Here is a 20,027-nt window from a genome sequence, read left to right as displayed (position 1 = left end):
CATGGACTCACAAGTAGCTCATTTATTGGACAGAGTTTTGGTAGCCTGTCATCTCACAAGGTTAGAGATTTTGGCGACAGAAGAGTCAGAACAAATCTGATTCCAGTCCCTGTAACTTCAGCTAGGCATGATGGAGTTGTCTGCGCTTTTTGTCATAATTTACCTTCCCTGGTGTTCAAACCAGTTAAGAACACATGAAGAAATGTCTGAATATGAGCATCAGTCCAGACTTCATCTTGTCATGCTAGACTTTCCAAGCATGAGTAGCTGCTGGCTATCAGATGTCAAAATATGTCTCCTTATACCCATAAAGCCTTGTGTTTTGGTGTCGTTTCCTGTAGTTGGATTGGATTACGTTCTCACTTCTAGCAAACAGTTCAAACAGCATTGTTCTCACCTGCCTTAACAAGCTAAAGTATAAGAAAAAACACTCCAGAGTTTGAATAAACTGCTCTAGACATGCTTGGTGTGAACGTGTCCTGGGTGACACCTTTCGAACAGAACGTGCCATTTGGTGGATACTTTTATCCACAGCACCTTACCTACCATGAGAATATATACTGTATATTTTCAGTATCTGTGGCCCCATTGGGAATTGAACCCCTAACCCTGGCAGTGTTCGTACCTTTCTCATACTGCGTACAGCATGCTGTCAGTTATATTGTCTGGAGACGCAGTAGTGAACAGGACAGGACAGGGCAAAGAGGAGAGAGGGATGAGACTAACATCAGAAAAGAAACACTATGAGTATCAGAGACATGAGTAAATGAGAACAGGAAAAAACGCAGAGAGAGAGAGAGAGAGAGAGAAAGATGGAGAGGAGAGGATGGAGGTGACTAATGAACAGAAACCAATTATGGACAGAGAGAGTGATTTGGTAGAAATAAATGAAGAAAAGATAGGAGGGAAATGGGATTCGGAGGAATTAAAGAGTTAAGAGGAAGGGTGTACTAGTAAAATAGTGTGTGTGAATTAGTCTACAGCAGTAGCCAGTGAACAAGCCCCTCTTTCATGCGTCTATACTGCATTAGCACTGCAGACACTTCGTTCTTGAATGTTACACCGTCGAGCCAAATTAGTATTTTGTCTCTCAAACAGTCAGTTGGCAGAACATTCCTTGTGACTTCCCCCAGCGGAAAGAAGAGCAGAACTGGATTTATCCAAACAAGTGCAGCAGCAGTTCAGCAAATACGCAGTAAAGAAGTAGGACTTTTATAATGTCTGCGTCTGTGGCTGGGTTACATCCGTGCTCACAGCCTTAATCAAGCTTTACTTCCTAGATGTCGACCACATTATTGGCTGAGGCCCCAAATCAAGACGTCGTTCTGACTTAGACGTCTTAACTAGTCTGTTATATAAAAGCCATAATGAAGGCTCTCCAAAAGCCCAGAACAATTGCTATGACTTCTGCAGAGGACAGTCTGAACTTCGTTTAAAATAATATAAGCCTTTATATAAGGCTATGCTAGATGAACTTGAGGAGACGTCTTGTAATTTTGGATGATAAATACCTAAAGAAGAGCTTGATTGTTGTCTTGAGGATCACAGCTGCTGTCAGATTCCATACTTCATCTATTTTTAATCTGACAGGATTCGAGGAAGGTCGAGCTTGTCATCACTTCTCTGCCCAATCAATAAAGATTTGAACTGTTGTCTTTCAGGACAATAGGACGTTTGGGATCTAGTCTGACATTTGAAATGTCAGACGCATTGATTCCCTGAATAACTCTCACAGGAGAGCGATTGCACAGGGATTGTTAAGTGTAAGGGGGGCGGCCGGACAAATGTATGAAGTTCGTGTTTGGATCCGTCTCTCTCTGTTCTTTGATCGATTGGATTGTAAAACGAAGGTGTGGTGTTTTTTGAAAAAAGAAAAAAAAGCTAAAAAAAAAAAAAAAGATCCCTCAAAAAAGCTCAAGCTGCTTGCCATTACCGTTCACAGACAAAAGAAAATATATCTAGGCTGTGGGTGCATATCATAAATTTACTGAGAAAAGCAAATGTGGAGTTCCACCACTTCATCCAAGAACTGCAGCTGGACAGTATTTGCTCTTCCATTTTGAAAATCGAGAGAAAAGGTGAGTTCCACCTTCACCGTCTCTGATAGGCTAGTGACCCGTTAACAGATAATTACGTATACTGCGTTTCAAAAAAAGTTCAAATAGTTTAAATTTTTGACGTACGAAAAAATATGGACAACGCCCTACATATCAGAATCTGTTAGTCCGCCGCCTGTGTGTGTTACATTGTATTGATTGTGATGACCCATATATTAAAGCAGTGGTTCTCAATGTGGGGTCTGGGGACCACCAGGGGTCCTTGGGGGTGTTCCAGGGGGTCCCCAGCAAATTGATGAATTGTTAAACTTAATTTACAAGAAGTTAACACTATTAGAGAATATAGAAGAATGACTATTTTGATCAGAGATTCACTGTTATCTCTCTACCTGCAATACAGATAGTCTTGGAATTCTGGACAAAATCATATCTAACAATAAAAAATATTCTCAGATTTGGGTTTGAGAGACAAAATCTCATCAAATTGGGGTCCGTGGCCCTAATGTGGACTAAATTAGGGGTCCTTGATATGAAAAAGGATGAGAATCACTGTATTAAAGCTTCACTAGGCAACTTCGCACCAAGAGGTAACTGCTTGAAAAATCTGAACTTCAATACCCAGAAATCCTGTGCAGTGAGGTCTGTGGGTGGAGAAGTGTCCATTCCTGACACCAGAATTTCATTTGGACAAATAAAGCAAAGCTACAGAGTCTCAATCAAGGATTAGGATGGGACGTTCTTCTCTTGACTGGTGTACTTTTACATAAAAATCTTGCCTAGTGCAGCTTTAAAGTGAGGTCCGGTGTTTGGCCAGTTCTGATTAAGTAACAGTGTTATTTGTTCTTTTATTTGTGTTTGTGCCATTTATTTGTGTTTGACCCACATTGGCTCTTTCTTAATCTAATCGCTACAAAAACACTCTATTCACAGTTTAACCCCATCGGAAGTTTTGCATTATAAAATCCCCTTTCTCTCTTTGATCTTCTATCACAGAACCTTATGGAAGTCTTTATGGACACGTGTGCAATCATCAGTAGTAGTAGTTCCTAAGGGGCTTGCAGCCGTAAAAAAAAACAAAAAAAAAACCCTCACCAACAAGTCCGGAGGAGCTGTTTCAGTTTGTGTTTCAGCGCTCGTGTTTTTAGCAGCCTGTCCTTCGCTGTCCAGGCATCAGGGAGGAGATGCAGAATGCCTCCAAAGCCCCGGGCCTGGAAATGCCTCGACGAATTCCCCTACACTTGTGCCTGGAGGTTAGAAATTACATACAGGCATCGACTCACATCCACACACACTGAGTCATGACCCAGACGGCCCAGTGGTGAGAGACCCAGATCCACACTGACTCCCTCCCTTTTCCTTCCCTTCCCTTCCCCCCCCGAGGAAGGAAAACACGCGGCCATGTGCGTTTGTTTTTCTATTTTTCTCTTCTCCCTAACCCCCCCCTCTCCGTCCTCCTTTCTCTCCATCTGTCTCACCATCCTCCCCCCCTCTCTTCTCCTCCCCCTTACCCCTCTTTCTCTCCTTTCTAAAGAATCCCTGCCTCTGGCTCTTACACTCCCTCTCTCTCCCTCTCTCTCCCTCTCTCTCTCCCTCTCTCTGCGTTCGGATGGAGGCTGATGGGAGCTGACGTGATGGTGGCATTGTCCCCGCCGACGAGTTAATGTGACCCCGGGGATGCCGTCCCTGTATGTTGGCCTGATGGAGGGTGGGAGAGGCCGAGAGGGGAGAGAGAGAGGAGCGGAGAGAAAAGCTGTGGATGGAGGTGGAGAGAGAGAGAGAGAGAGAGAGAGGGAGAGATGCAGAGCAGGCAGCGGCGCTGAGTTGTTTTTGTAAGAAGGACAAGAGGGAACTTAGTGAGCTGCTGTGTGAGTCAAGGAACAGCAAGCTATGTGACCTGAAAATGTCTTAAATTGTATTACTTTTATTTTATTATTATATCTAAATGTATATGTTATGTATAAATTATTTAATGTAGCATCTAGATTATTTATCTAAATTGCATCTAAACGTTAAGCCCGGGAAATTAAGTTTGAAACAAAAGCCTTAAAATGGGAGAAATCAATATATTTTACTTTAGCTGGCATGAATAAGGTCTTATTTTACTTGAAACCTGCAGACACCCTGTGCAAATCACGCAAGGAAAAGGACGATTTTCTTCTGAACCACTGAAGTCTGGGAGTTGCAATCACTCAGTGATTGACAATTTTTCTCAGCACTCTAGGACGTAGTTGTATGTTTTCAATCTGTGCCATAGACTTTTGTAGGAGGAGATAAGATATATCAATGCTGTTGTAATTATTAGTGGTCGCTGTTCATAGATTACTTGATGTCCCCTTAAATGTGCGAGAAAGGTGTCTGTTTTCAACCTCAAGGTGAACAGTAGAAATGAATGTGAGCGGAAATGCAACATAATTATGCCAAATACAACTGGATGGCTTACAGTGAATGGGTCTTTGGGTTGAGGATGGTATAAAGTTTGGCCTCTGGCTTCAATTGTTGCCAGTTCCAGGCTCATTACCTCCGCCAAGGAGGTTATGTTTTCGGTGCCGTTTGTTTGTTTGTCTGTTTGTCTGTTAGCAGGATTACGGAAAAACTACTGGCCCGATTTTCATGAAACTTCGTGGAAGGGTGTAGCATGGGCCAAGGAAGAACCCATTAAATTTTGGAGCGGATCCGGATCCGACTCACGAACAAGCAATAATAGCACGAACCTTGGCGGAGGTCCTTCTAGTTGTGGATGTTTTTCAGCAACAAAATACCTAACGAAGGGTCAAGAATGTGATCTAACAACCATATGTGTGACAAATACCTATATCTCAACCCTAAACTTAACCTTCATTAGCCAAGTTCCTTGGCTAACTCAAACTCACTGTTAACTGTTGCCAAACCTAAAATGAAACCTTAACACACTTAACACCTTGTCTAGTTCTCTTGTCCAAAACTAATCTTTATCCTTTCTCTAACCCTTGGCACAAGAGAGAATATTGTTTTTGCCATGTGCAGGTTATGAACTAGTGATTTCTTTTTGTTCATAATCATGTGCAGTGATTGTCGTAAGCCCTGCACGACCGCAACCATGACAACACTATGCAGCGTTAACATTGTAATACAGGAGATCTGAAGGCCGGGTGGCCCTGAGGAGGCTGAGAACGGGCTTCAAGCAGCCATGGTAGATTTACCATCAGGGAGTCTATATATGATCAGTGTAGGAGACTCTTAAAATGCTACTTGGCTACCAGTAATATCTGCTTCCAATCGAGTCCATTATCCGTAAAGTTATATCACCGGGGCCGGAAATAGTGGCGGCGCTGCTACATTGTTTTCCTCCTGAATCTCACAACTTTTTAATAAAACCCCCTTTTTCATTCAGTGAATCTGCATATTTTAAACAGATTCCCCCTTTAATATCTCTCACCTCTTGGGCCATCATTCCCACACTCTGGTATTTAGCTAACACCAAGGTTTTCTGTCCCTATGCTCCACGCTGCAGCAGGCTGCTCTCTGGGGCCCGGAGCCTCAGACGGTCACCTCAGTCTTACTGTGGGTGGAGTAGCTCTTATGCCTGGTGTGGTGGTAGTAGGACGGGTGGGACGGGTGGGACGGGTGGTGCCCCTGGACGTGCTGCCCCTGGATGTGCTGCCCCTGGACGTGCTGCCCCGGCCCCATCCCCCCTCCCGCTCCTCCGTACGCCCCTCCGTAGGGCTGGTTAAAGAGATCGGTCATGTCCTCTATGCTCTGCTGCCTCCTGGTGGAGTAGCCGTGTCTCCGGCCGGAGCCGTGCACGGCGGCGGACGGGTGTCCCGGGGCGGAGGTCTGCCTCTGGACGTGGCGGCCGGTCGGCTCCCAGGCTTTGAAGGCCGAGCTGGAGAGCAGCGGGTGGGTGGTGGTCTTGGGGAGGCGGGCGTGCTCCAGGTGGCTGGCGGGGATGGAGATGGAGAGCGGGGCGTGGAGGTCGTGGGGCGCCGGCAGGGCCTGGTGGAGGTACGACTTCTCTTTGGGCTGCAGCGCCACGGGTTGGAAGGCAGGAGGCGCCACCGGCTGGTAGTGGGAGAAGTCCATCAGCGGGAAGCTCTTATAGTAGCTACGAGACGCACTGTCCGCTGGGAAGAGAGAGAGAGAGAGACTTACTGTAGATAGATGTATGTGATGCATGTGATGTACAAGCAACATAAACAACAAGTACCAATTAGGTCAGTAATGCAAATGCATATGCTATAATTGGCCACTTTCAACTTGTTTGTACTTTTGAGTCATTTTCTATTTGCCACGGTCTGATGCAGTTCTGAGTCACATAGAGAAGTTGCCTGGAATGAACTGTCAATGTGCAAACACAGTCTGTCATTGTGGGAACACTAACGCCTGAATCACACTTCATCCATGATGCACTGATGTTGCTGCAAACCATGTGCAGAGTTCATCACAAGGATCCACTGGCACATGAGTTAAAGTGAAACTGATTAGGCATGATTATTGATTATAGAACCATGACATACATTTTCTTTTTTTTTAATTCTTTATTTAGGGATAACAGGGATTTAAATTTCAAGAGACATACATCAATATAGTAGAGATATTGATAAGCAGAGATTTTACACAGTTGAATTGTATCATTATGTACAATTTTCCTATTTCCATCCCGAAATCCTTCTAAATTTTTTTATTCATTACAACAATTGTAGGTTTCTAGAACTTTGTACAGGCTGAGAAAGCTAGGTGTGTCTACATAGAGTTGGGAGAGGTTTTGACAAATCAAATATGGGGAGAGACAAAAGAGGGAGGTAGGAGACCAGAAAAAACAATGATGAGTTTTGTTAATAAAAATAAAACAACAAAAACAGATTATTCATTTGTCACTTCCACAAAATCTGGCCATAAGGGCCGCACATAAGAGACCAGAATTTAATAAATGTAGTTTTTTGTAGATGGAGTGAAAAAGTAATTTTTTCCCACGATATACATTTTCATTGCAACTTTTGTCTTTCGTCTGTCCAAAATACTTTAGACAAAAAAACGGGTTAAAGCAACATTTGTTTTAGTTTATGCATGCATAACTAATGCTTGAGTGCAATAAATTCAATGCATGGGCCGCTTGCATTGCAACTAAATGCATCTGCAGCAGAATGATGCCGAAATAAAAGATTCCCTCTTTTGAAAACCAACTTCCATCTGATGAAGTGTGTTCAAGGGGTTACGCCGAGTTCACGTCATATTGGATCCACGTTAAATACGAGCTGCTGTGAAAAAACATTAATGTCAGCCCCCTAATTAAAAGTAGGACATGTGGGAATATTTTGTAGGCTGCAATGTCTCTGACTTGCTGTTACAAATTGCTTCAACACAGGCAGCAAATCCATCAATGTCAGTTTCCTTTGCTCCTCGAAGGTATTTCAGAAGAAGTTAATATCGGTTGGTTGTAAAATACTTGATGATAACAAGAAGGAGCGCTACAGCAATTGACCGTACGATCGCCATCTTGGGTGTGGGCGCTCCCAACGACTCACGTGAACATTTCCAATTTGTAGCAACAAGATGTCTTCCTGTTCCTCCACTTCTTCTGATATGATGTGAGTCCGTCAAGGTGAAATCAGCTGAGACTTTAGAGCAGGAGTGACAAACTCAACTTCACTATTAGAGTTTAACTGAACGAGGATCTTTGACCGTGTTTTTAAATGTAGTACAGGCTGCTAAACTTATTAATCATCATTGAAACCTAACAAGCATGACAAATCAGTGGCTGTGTAGCCTGTATCGTATTAAATCAAGCAAAAATAATGAGTTTTGGTTTATGTATTTAACTTTTTTAACTAAGGAAGAATGATTCCATAAAGAGGGTTTGAGAGTTTGGGGAAGCGAGAGATGAGAAGTTAAGGAGGGACGACATCAACTCCAAGAAAGTGGAAAGGGAAGGTGAGGAGGAGGAGGTGAGGAACGATTTGAATTTGGATTTGAAAGAGGACAAGATGGAAAACAGATAGGTGAGGAAGGGGGGAAGGAGGACAAAAGGAGGACAAAGAAATAAAAGTATGTCTAGTAGTGAGCGGGGTGAGCGGGAATATGATCAGAAGCACAAAACGCAGGGTAAAAAACAGGACTTTTTTTTTATTTTTTTTATCTCTCATTACAAATAAATTGGAGTTCCTTGTCCACAAAACCAGAAACCCAGAAAAAAATTTGTAGGATGAGCGGAGAGATGGAGTCAGACGGAGGTGAAGGAAGGTCAGGATGAGAGGAAAGCGTTTGAAGAAGATCAAAGGGGAAGGCTGGTGATTTAAGTATTCCCAATAGGTGTCCGCCCTTAAGGAAGATACTAGTGGTATTCCTCGCTTGCTGGGATACGGGAGGGTGGAGAGCGGGGAGGAGGAGGAGGAGGGGTGATGAAGAGGAGGAGGAAGAGGTGGGTGATGGGTGAAACATGCAAAGGAGACGATGGAGGTAAAGGTATAGGAAGACATAGGAAGAGAGGTTTATAAATACCCTCGCCTGGAGTCTGGAGTGTGTACGTGAATATATATCTGTGTGTGTGTGTGTGTGTGTGTGTGTGTGTGTGTGTCGTGGGCCGGCATGCACGTCGAAGAGAATCATCTGTAGCTCTAAATAGTGAGGTCATCGCCGCTAGCTTCCTGGCTACACGGTAACCTTGCCTGTGTGTGTGTGTGTGTGTGTGTGTGTGTGTGTGTGTTAGACTGACTGCGGCTTTGACTCACTGTGTGCATTGCTGTGAGGTGAACTTCTCTCTAAAACCACGAGGTTCCTCTTCTTGGGTTCTGATAATTTCCAAAAGGAGCCAATATGCACACTGCCATGTTTCACTTGAAGAAATGGAGAATCCCTAAAGGGTTCTAAGTAGGAACACAGAATGAAAAGGGTTCTCCTGTGGTTGCAATCTGACGAACCCTCAAAGCAGTGGTTCTCGGGACCCCCCAGGGGGTCGCAAGATAATTTTGGGGGGTCGTGAGATGATTTATGGGATGGGATAAAAACATAATATCTACTGTACAAATGTATAATCATGTCCATATCTGATTTTTCTCAAATTTTTTCTGTTTTTTCTTGTGAAATGCAGACTGTTTCAGCCCCTAGGCTTCTTCTGATAATTAACTAGATGAAACTCAGATGAAAATCTTTAGCTGAACTTTAGTTGAACACCACTCTGCATGCAGCCTGTGATGGGGGTTCGCAAGTCGGCATGGCTTCATTTTAAGGGGTCACAAGCCTTGAGAAAAGAAGATCCCGCACACTGCTCTTGCTCAGCATCACAATCTATTGATCATACTAATGTTTCGGTGCCTCTGGACCTTCGTCAGGAGTATTTTAAACAATTCTTACAACAGTGATCTTAAACAGATAATGCTCCGCCCATTCTGTGTGCACAGGTGTGGGACAATTCTGGGGGTCACAAGCCGAAAAGGTTGAGAACCCCTGCCTCAAAGGTTGCTCGAAGCACTCGTACCTTTTAGAGTGTGGGACTGTAAAATGTTCTTTAGCAGCGGCCGGTTTGTTCCACTTTGACAGCAGACCTGGTGAACACAGTTTCAGTTTCTAAAATCTATATTTATGTCATGCTTCCTTATAATGTGATGTATTTCTTGTTGAAACAGTAAATTGGGGCAGGGCGTAAAGCGGGGAGGGATCATTCAAAATGTGTAAACCAATGGGACATCAGTTAGAGAGAGAAAGTCAGTGTTATTTGATAGGAGGGGCGGAGGGGCGGGACTGAAAAATCTGTGATGTTTTATTGGTTACATTTTTACGTTGCCTCCTGGTAAACGATGAGGTCACCACTAAAGATTTTTCGTTTTCCAGGAAGTAAAATTAATGAGATCTAGATATAAAAATACAAGAAAATATATATTTTTTTGTCATTTTTTGGCATCAATTGTCAAATAAGTGTCCGGTATGATAGTTAGAATGAGCTATAAAGGCAAAAAAAAGTCACGTTTCATTTCAGTGTGACTTTAAAAGGTCGGACTCACAGCTGGAGGCTGGACCACCTTGAGCTTTAAAAGTTATCAGTGAAATCTCCTGTCAAGGTGTCCTGCAGCGAGGCAGGTAATCCCCAGCTGCAACAGTGAAACACTGCGGCTGTGCTGAGCAGCTCTGGGTTTTAATGTGTGTAACTGTTTGAGCGTGAAGCGGGGCGTTGCTGGTAAAGCGAACACATGCTCGGTCAACCGTGCAGGCTCAATATCAAGTTCAGGCAAGGCAATAATAATAATGTCGTCCTCTCTAGCTGTTTCACTTGCCAGCCGATATCTATGTGTCTCTTTCACATTCAATTCAAATTCAAATTCTCAATGCCGATGTCTCTCAGTCAACATCCAATTCAGAGGGAAGGTAGAAAAAAATGTGCAGGCTATTGTTTGTTTGTATCTTGTCCTTTCCTTTGTTTGTATGTACGTGCATGCGTGTGTTGTGTGTTGTTTGTGTGTTGTTTGTGTGTGTGTGTGTGTGTGTGTGTGTGAGGTCTGGACTCTTGTCAGGTTGTATCAATATTTGCTGCCAGGCGATGTATGTGTTATGCCTGACTACTCATTAGGGCCAGATGAAATCTATGAGAGAGAGAGGGAGGGAGAGGGAGAGACTTTGATTGTAACCCTGAATGCGTTTTGGCCTCAAGGAACAAGATCTAGTTTCCATTCTGCTCCCCCGTTCTCCTCTCCTCTGTTTTTCCACTGACTCATGCCTTCATCCCAGAAAGTAAACTCCAGTGTGACAGAAGTGATCCTGTCCATACTGTTTCCAAAATTTTACGTTTTATACATAAGTGCAACAGTAAAATAAGGGATAACACCAGTGTAATTAATTGGTATTAATCGGTATTAATGGCCATGAAAAGTTTAAACCCAGTGATGTATTTGCCACAGCCGGAAGCTTCTACTGTCTATTCTACTGCAGGTTTGACTGACCTCCTAGAAAACAACAATAAAAAGATTTAAAAAATACACAAAACAGCTCAGAGACAAACTGCTGCCTTGACGAACATAATCCATCATGTTGAACAGCACATGTATTGCAGTTTCTCCTAACATGACTTAGTCATGCAGCTAATTAAAATGTTTAATTGGGACTATTTTCACTTTTTCCATTACTGTGCACTGTTACGTACTTCTGGTGGCAGTGAAGAGGCAAAACAAAACTTACAGCAGAGTGGGAGGCGAATACAAGCAATGATCTCTTCACATTCAATTCTGGCAGAATGGAACGACTTTTGATAACTGCAGTGATTTTGGAATTATAAAATCATGAGAAAATACATTACATGTGTTGTTTAAAATGTATTAGTCAAGGCAGCTGTTTTTAATGTATTTTTGAGTTCACTGTCTGTTTCTGCAGTAGAACAGACAGTGGTAACTTCTGACTGTGGCAAATACATTTTTAGATTTAGACTTTTCATGGGCATTAATGGCGATAGAAAAAACGAACTTCCTAGATCACAAACCATCGGCCAGGGTTCCTACGCAGGTCTGGAAAGTCTAGAAAAGTATTAAAAATGAATTTGATCATTTCCAGGTCTTGAATAGTTTGGGAATTTGAAAAAATGTCTGGAAAAGTATGGAAAATGTTGCGGTTCATGTCCGATACACACATAATTATAGCTTTTATGTTGTTGTAGAGCCACTTTGAGTCCACAGTTTTTGTTGATGTGAAGAATAATGTTCAGATAGAGGGACGCTCTTATTACCCAGCCGCTGTCAGCATGCATTATATCAAACACCGACCAAAATCAAATCCAGTCAAGAACATAGGGTCTGGGAAAAATATGGAATTTTAAAATGGAAACCGTGTAGGAACCCTGCCAATCATCTCACATCTTCTGATATTTGTCGCTGTGAAGAACAATCTTCATCTATACAGTGATATGACCTAGTTAGCAGGGGCAAGATGTCTGTCTGCATAAATCATATTGAACACCAGACAAAATCTTCAAAACAAATCAAGGTCTGGAAAAAGTATGGAATTTTTTAATTGAAAATGTGTAGGAACCCTGAATGGTCGTAGCCTAGAGGTCAGAGAAGTTTGCTTGTGAACAGACAGTGTTCTGGTTGGGGAAAGTGGAAGATCAACACTTTCCCCCTCCACCAGCAACTACTTCTGGGCTGCCCTCGAGCAAGGCAGTGAACCCCAGGTGTGAATGTACCTGTGTGAGCGTGAAGCAGCGCGTTGCTGGGAAACTGCACTCATTCTCAGTCAACCTTCCCTGGATGGTAAAGGTTAAAAAAATCTTCCTTGACAAGGGCTGATTTGCCTTTGGCTGATCGGTAGAGGTTTGTTTTGTTCTCATAGGATGCCTGGGGTCGGATGTAGTTTTCTACACATACACACTATTCAAGGACATCAACATGTGTGTGTGACCTTTGCCTGTATGTAACAGTCTGCGATAGACTGGCAAAAACCCTCAAGCCTCGTTTCCAGGCTATAGAGGTTTTGCAGTTGCGTCATAAATCTCCTAGCAACCGTGTCTGGCTCCATCATGGAGGTCCAGTGGAAAACTGGCTGTATGCAAATAATAGCTAGAAATACAACAACTGAGCTAGAAAAAGAGAGATATCTGAAAAATACAGTTGTGGTGTGGCTGTAGGTCAATTCAGTAATGTTAAAAGTAAAGGTGAATAGTCTGATAAGATAGATTTGTGTCCAAATGTAGGTTAGCTAGTGTGCTAATCAGATGTGTTCACAACAAGACCGTAACAATTATCTGACCAGATGGTTAGCTAGCTAAAAACAAGCTAAACACAAATCTATATATAGGGGGAAATGAGTTAAAAAAAAATCAAAAAAGCACAGAATTAACCGTGTCTATCAAATTCTATTGAGACGGCCAAGTTGTATGTTAAAAAACATAATCAGCTGTTGTGTGAGGACCTCCAATATGGCCGCCAGAGAGTGTTATGTCACCTGAAAGACCTGTTGTAGAGCTGGTTCCTTGGCTATGACCTGTACTATCTGGTTAATCTCTACTGTACGGAGCCCGGGAGTGGCCATTGGGAGAGAAAAAAAGTTATATTGAGTCCACGATTTACTGTAATGTGTGCACGTTTTAGTTCATTTGTGTGCACGAGATACAATTTGGAACCTTTTAGGTATTGCAGATAGGCCTAGTAAGAATTTGGCATGTTAATATCCATTGTCTGTTTACACTGAATAGGCAAATCCCCCAACATGCAACATATTTAGCCTCTTAACCTTCAGGCCATGTAAACACAATCAGGAGGCTGCAACACACCCAGGACAGGCCACATTTAACATTAAACATAATCACCAATATGTGCACTGACTCTTTATAAGCTCGTGAAGAGTGCATGTGTTATATATCGAGAGCATGATATCACTATTTCGAGGGCACGTTTTGGCAATTTGTGCACGTAAAGAGGAAATCGAGGGAACAAATTGTATCTTGTGCGCACGAAAAAATAAAACGAGAGCTCGAATTGCATATCGTGCGCACGTTACAGTAAATCGTGGCCACGACATAAATTATTTTTCTCCCGATGGCCACCCCTGGGCTCCATACTACTGGAATAAACATTTTCCTGTTGCTAAAACAAAGATTTTTAGTACTAAAACTGGCTCGGGATGCCCAGCCCTGTTCACTTCATTCACTGTCTTTAGGCCATCCAAGAACTTTGGAGTAAGTGCACTGTAAAAGAAACCACATTTCACTTCAATTACTGACTAACGTTTAGAGACGAAGCATTATCTATCACAACATGGTACCAGGCGGGATCAGTGTGTGGGCTCTTCTTTAATATCAGGCCTCTCTTTGCCAGGAGGGGAGCCTCATCAGATGACAGCTCCGGTACCTTGAACCTACTTTAAAGGTTACTGTGTCAGTTAGAGTCAGCATCATTGTGTGTGTTTTGTGTGTGTGTGTGTGTGTGTGTCCGACTTACCCACAGCTTTGAGGGAAGTGTACTTGTTGAGTCCCACTGCGCTGTGGTTGCTGTGCGGGTGTGGAAGCCCTTGTCCAAACTGACCGTAACCTGCATTATTCAGATGGTACTGCTCTGTTGATAGATACAGTAGATAGATAGATAGAGAAAGAGAGAGAGAGAGAGAGAGAGAGAGAGAGAGAGAGAGAGAGAGTAGGCAAGTGTCAGTTACCTTTAGGAGAAATCAATTCATGATAAACCTTGAAAGATGTCACAGTCATACTCTTTTGGAGCAAAGTAAAAATTCAGATAGAAGTCAAAGTAAATCCAACAAACCAATTTACATTATGAAACACAGAAACATTTCATTTTGCAGGTGGTTTCTTCCAGTAAATACTCTCTAATACTGTGTTAGCACTTAGTGAAAATCTGTTGTTGCAATCCTGTAAGCAGATTAAGTATTAGGGAGGTTTTCATGAAGTGCTAACACAGTATTATTCCGTACTTAAAATACTTTCCCATAGGTCAGTACGCAGGTTAATACACTGGAATAAGGCCATTGTAAACTAGAGTGCAGCCCCAAAACACATTTCCAAATAGTCACATTTCTCACATCCTGTCCTTCTCTCGCTCTCGTTTCTCCGGGTATTATTCGATGTTTACCAAGTCTCACAGGTCTACCAACTGCTGCTGCTATTTTAATTACATTTTACAGAGGAGAGAGAGTCCACACAAAAGCAGCGGGTACCTGGAGGTTAGAGAAACAGGCTTGTGACCGCTTCGAATCCCCAAATGAAGAGGAGAGAAAATGTGGGCAGGGAAAGTCAATAAGAAACGCTTTCTGCTCCCTCAACAGCTACCATTGAGTTGCCCTTAAAGGAACATACACAAGTTTTTAGGAGATTGTCCTGTTGTCAACTTTTGTTGTCAACTTTTCCCGTTGAGTGATGAGAACATAAACACCAAAATCATCCATGTGTCTCCGGTAGATCGTCCGCTCTATTGCGCTACGCTAACACTTTAGCATACACCATGTTGAGTGATAGTAGGCGACTAGCATTATCTTAAAAGTGAGAAAATGAGAACTTGTAGGAGCTCTAAAGCTAAATGGTAAGTCATCTTAAATGATATGTGGCTAAGTTGGCTGTTTTGTGTAGGAAATTGGTAAAATTTACACTAAATAAGATATAAAAATAACATACAGTTTTGAACTAGCAGGGACTACTTTCCCTGTTTACATGGGAAGTGAAGGTGGTGAGCGAAAGCAGACTGTGTACAACTAAAAAATCACTCCGCAGTGGATGAATACATGGTTTCTCACCTGAAATAGTTCCAAAAATAAACCTGGCTACATCAGCTGTATTTAGTTAATAATCATTTTTTAAATGTATAAATCCTAGATGCTGTATAATAAAAACCATGAACAACTTTTGATTACTATAAAAGGTTAGTCTTATTACTTTTACGATAATGCTAGTCGCCTACTATCACTCAACATGCTAAATTGTTAGCATGGAGCACCAGAACCAATGATCTACCGGGGACACATGGATGACTTTGGTGTTTATGTTATCATCACTAAACGGGCCAAACTCCCCCGAAAAAAGTGTACTACTTTAACCCCTGAGTGGAAATCTGCTTTGTGGAAAAAATCATGCAAATGCTTGGAGTCATTCCTATGTTCCCAGGGTCCTATGTTCCCCAGATTTATATGGCACATAATGAGAACATGACAAAAGGTCCTATGTTCCCAGGGTCCTATGTTCCCCAGTTCTAGGGTTTAGGGTTAGGGTTAGAGACCTTCAAAATCAAATAAAATGATAACCATTGGTTTTGTTGTGTTTATATAGCTGTTTTGAAGCCTTGTTCCAATAAAAAAAAACTGGATAATATTTATGAAATATTTTAACTTGAAACAGGTCAAATTTGACCTGAACACAATAGGAGGGTTAATGTGTGTTAACAGAATATTGAACTGGGGAACATAGGACCTTGGGAACTTAGGACCCTGGAAACATAGGACCCTGGGAACATAGGACCTTGGGAACTTAGGACCCTGGGAACATAGATACGCTCCCCAAATGCTCAGGCAGCCTTCCCTGGATAGACAGGAGTTAAAAAGCGTCTCCCTGTCCCCCGGCGGCGGTGACGTTGGGTGACAGAGGGTGACAGAGCGGCCCGGCCCGGACGGCCAGCCAGTCTCATGTTAAATGAACTGAGGTTAATGAACAATGGAACAAACTGGATGAGAGCGTGAAGCACTGGCTATTAGCATTAATGAAGTCCACTGATGCAGCCAGTGCACTGGATGTCAGCCCCGGGGATGGGCCGACACACATGCACACACACATGCACACGCGCACGCACACACCCACGCACACACACACACACACACACACACAACATGCTTTTTGAGGTCATTTAGGAGAGAGCAACAAAGACAGCGGTGTGCTATTGTTTTGGCTGCGCTCTTATAACCTTTTCATAATATCAAGTGGAACAATTGTGTGCTAAATTTTGATAGATCATGTGACTGAATGAAAATCAAGAGCGTATCGAGTGTGTGTGTGTGTGTGTGTGTGTGTGTGTGTGCAGGTTGGAGTAGTGCCACACTGGGAGAAGCAAAGCATCAAACACGGAGGGTTTCATCACATCTGTGACTGTCAGCGCTAAGAAAGAGGTATACACTGAATACTAATCACCCCACACACACACACACACACACACACACACACACACACACACACACGAAAGGCACACATAGGAGATAGAAAGAGAGAGGGAGAGAGAGAGAGAGAGAGAGAGAGATGCATGATTTAGATGGAGAAGAGAGAGAGAGACAGAAGTATGGAGGAGAGATGGCAGCATGTGCCGGTGGAATAAATTAGAAAATTATGCTGAAGCACGAGGGGAGGAGAAATGTCAAGAGTTAGTCTTTACATTAACACACTTACACTCTGAGCCTCTACCTTAATCACTGAACACACACGCACACACACACACACACACACACACACACACACACACACACACACACGCCATCATCCGTGTGCTGCATGCTGCAGTTTAAGCTGATTAGCCAGTGAGATGCTTCACATGTTGTAAAATCATCCAGTGTAATCCAATGGCGCTGACCCCTCAGCATGTGCCAGATTAGAGGATTATGAGAAAAAGTCCCTTTTGTACTGTCATCGTCATCATCCTCCTCCTCCTCCTCTTCCTCATCATCTTCACCATCATCGTCTTCATCGTCGTCTATTGTTGCTTGTGAAGTTTTTTTTTGAGCAACAGAAAAATACAGACAGAGATGAAGACACATTCTTCGTAGACTTGGAGAGTCATGAGCGGCTCAGAGGTCTCAGAGGTCTCAAAGGTTGAGTGTGTGTGTGTGTGTGTGTGTGTGTGTGTGTGTGTGTGTGTGTGTGTGTGTGCGTGTGCAGAAGCAGCTATTGGTACTTAGATTCACCAGTGCTATCTATGATGCTCTTCACATTTAATAAGCTGCTGCGCTCTGCTTAACTGCTCTGATCGCTGGGGGAAAATAACCGGCTGTTATTTTCTTTGCCATTTTTATTTTTATATGTTTTATACCGTTTTCTTTTCCAGCTTTCCCTTTTCACCTCTCTCTCTCTCTCTCGCTCTCTCTCTCTCTCTCCACATCTTTCCACCACCTTACTTTCCACCACAGTGTTTTCAATGTCAGCCTACTACCTGTTTCTTATCATGGCTCCTTCACTCCTTCAAAAACATATTTCTCTCACTTTTCATGTACAGATCACGTTGTTTGCATTTTAAGACATCGTGCTCATTTCACAAAAGTTTGGGAGATCAGGCTGCGCCAGAGATTCTGCAACTGTTTAGATCAGTGGTTCTCAACGTGGGGTCCGGAGACCACCAGGGGTCCTTGAGTGGGTTCCAAGGGGTCCCCAGCAAACTAATGAATTGTTAAACTTCAGCATTATTTCATTTAGAAGAAGTTAACACAAATAGAGAATGTAGAAGAATGATTATTTTGGTTATAGTTTCTCTGTTATCTCTCTACCTGCAGTACAGATAGTCATGGGATTCTGGACAAAATTATATCTAACAATAAAAAATATTCTCAGATTTGGGTCCGAGAGACAAAATCTCAACAAATGGGGGGTCTGTGGCTCTATTGTGGACTAAATTATGTGTCCTTGATATGAAAAAGTTTGAGAGTCACTGGTTTAGATGTAACAGGAGATCCTTCAGTTTCAAGTTGGTGCACTTTTGCAGTGGGGGTCCCTGTACAAAGCTTTTTAGCATAAGGAAATCTTGTCAGTTTTACTATCTCTGGTGTAGCCGATTACACATGGCAGAAATTAACAAGACTGAAGAACCGAAGAATGATCCATGACACAAATAGAGGAATACGTTTGACGAAATAGTACAAATCAAACCTAAAATGAAAACGACACCTACACACGCACACGCACACACACACACACACACACACACACACACACACAGAGTAATACAAACATGACCTACTAATGAGTCGGTCTGCTCGACCACTGCCTCTCTGAGGGTGCAAGATTTCAATTATTGTGTAACAGAAATGTGTGTGTGTGTGTGTGTGTTCTTCAGGATGTGTGCCTCAGTGTACGTATGTAGCACTAAAAGTCTGCGCGAGCCAGTACATAAAACGAGAACTGAAGGAATTAAGAAAGTTTAGAGTCTTGCCTTGGTTGCACATATTAATTTCTCCACTAAGTATCACCAAGTGGAACTTTTGGCGTTGGGACCTTTTAAGCGGAGAGAGAGCGAGAGGGCAGGAACACCGCTTAATGAATTATGTAATACTCTCCTCTCTCTCCCTGGGAGTTGTGATTAAGGAGCGCTGCGGTGATGATGAGCCTTCCTCCTCTTATCTGTCTGCATCATCTGTCTGAACGCCGCGGGAGCGTGGAGACGAGCCTGAGGGACGGGGAGCGAGCTGACGTGGTTTAAGGTCTGAGGGACAGGGGAGCGAGCTGACGCGGTTTAAGGTCTGAGGGACAGGGGAGCGAGCTGACACGGTTTAAGGTCTGAGGGACAGGGGAGCGAGCTGACGCGGTTTAAGGTCTGAGGGACAGGGGAGCGAGCTGACACGGTTTAAGGTCTGAGGGACAGGGGAGCGAGCTGACACGGTCGGCCCAGCGGGGTCGCAGCAGGGCAGTCCCCGGGGTTCAAGTCTCGTTCAAGTCCCCGGTGCTTTCTGTGTCAGGGTTTGTGTGTTCTCCACCTCTGTGTGTGTGCATGTTAACTCCCGCAGTCCAAACACATGCAAGTCAGGTGAATTGGAGACTGTGTTAGCCCTGTGATGGACTGGCGACCTGTATGCCCAATGCATGCTGGGATAAGCTCCAGTCACCGCCCCATGAGCCTGAATAGGAATAAGCGGGTATGGAAAATGGTGGAAAGTTTTGGATTCTTACTTTAATTAAAATTTAATTAAAAGACTTCTAATTACTTCTAATACATTTTACATGTGTTTTAAGGCCTTAAAGATCCAGTGCAATGATTTCAACTCAGTCAGGAAATATTTGTTTGATATTGATTTCTATTCTGGCATCATTTTGTTGAGTTTGTGATGGTGCGATGGTTCAAAGCTTGTTGAGCAAATTGAGAGCCAAGGAACAAATATCCAGTGTTTGAACTTTGGCATCCAGCAGCAATGAATGGAGGCATGTAGATTTTGGCTAGCTTGGCAGGTAGCTGGCTAGCTGTTTTCTTACAGACTACGGGTCACCTGATTAAGTATGCATGCTGTCGACCAATCAGAGCATTCATTACAACCTGTGTGTAAGTGACACCAGGAAGTAGGCTGGAATTCTAAATCTGTTTGATTCTGTTGACAACCAGAGGGAGACTTTTTTTTTTAAAATTTCCACAATGCTGACAGTTATAGTAATTTGGGTAACTTTACATTAACAGGGCCTTTGTTAAATTACCATATTTCCTCTAATAGTGGCCGGTAGTCAATTAAAAGCCGGGTCTCCGATAATGGCCAGGGGCTGTGGTCGACACGGACAAATAAAGGCCGGCCCCAAATACAGGCCGGGGAAAAAAACCAAAGGAAACAAGCGTGAATTCGCAA

The 20,027-nt window shown here is 43.0% G+C and overlaps 1 protein-coding gene across 1 annotated transcript in view; it reads right to left on the bottom strand.

The window, feature by feature from the left end:
• Window positions 1–5,573: 5,573 nt before the first annotated feature.
• shisa8b (shisa family member 8b) overlaps window positions 5,574–20,027 on the bottom strand; it is a 42,838-nt gene continuing 28,384 nt past the window's right edge. The window contains exons 3-4 of the mRNA XM_071528231.1: window positions 13,949–14,062; window positions 5,574–6,157 (exon numbers count right to left, since the gene is read on the bottom strand). Coding sequence (XP_071384332.1) covers window positions 5,574–6,157; window positions 13,949–14,062 — 698 coding nt within the window. The remainder of the gene's footprint in view (window positions 6,158–13,948; window positions 14,063–20,027) is intronic.

Source organism: Centroberyx affinis, unplaced genomic scaffold (assembly GCF_046629955.1).
Source record: "Centroberyx affinis isolate AG114_WGS23_722 - 3 ecotype Tasmania unplaced genomic scaffold, CSIRO-AGI_Caff_v1 ptg001636l_1, whole genome shotgun sequence".
NCBI classification, from domain to species: domain Eukaryota; kingdom Metazoa; phylum Chordata; class Actinopteri; order Beryciformes; family Berycidae; genus Centroberyx; species Centroberyx affinis.
This window is presented reverse-complemented; position numbering and strand designations above follow the sequence as displayed.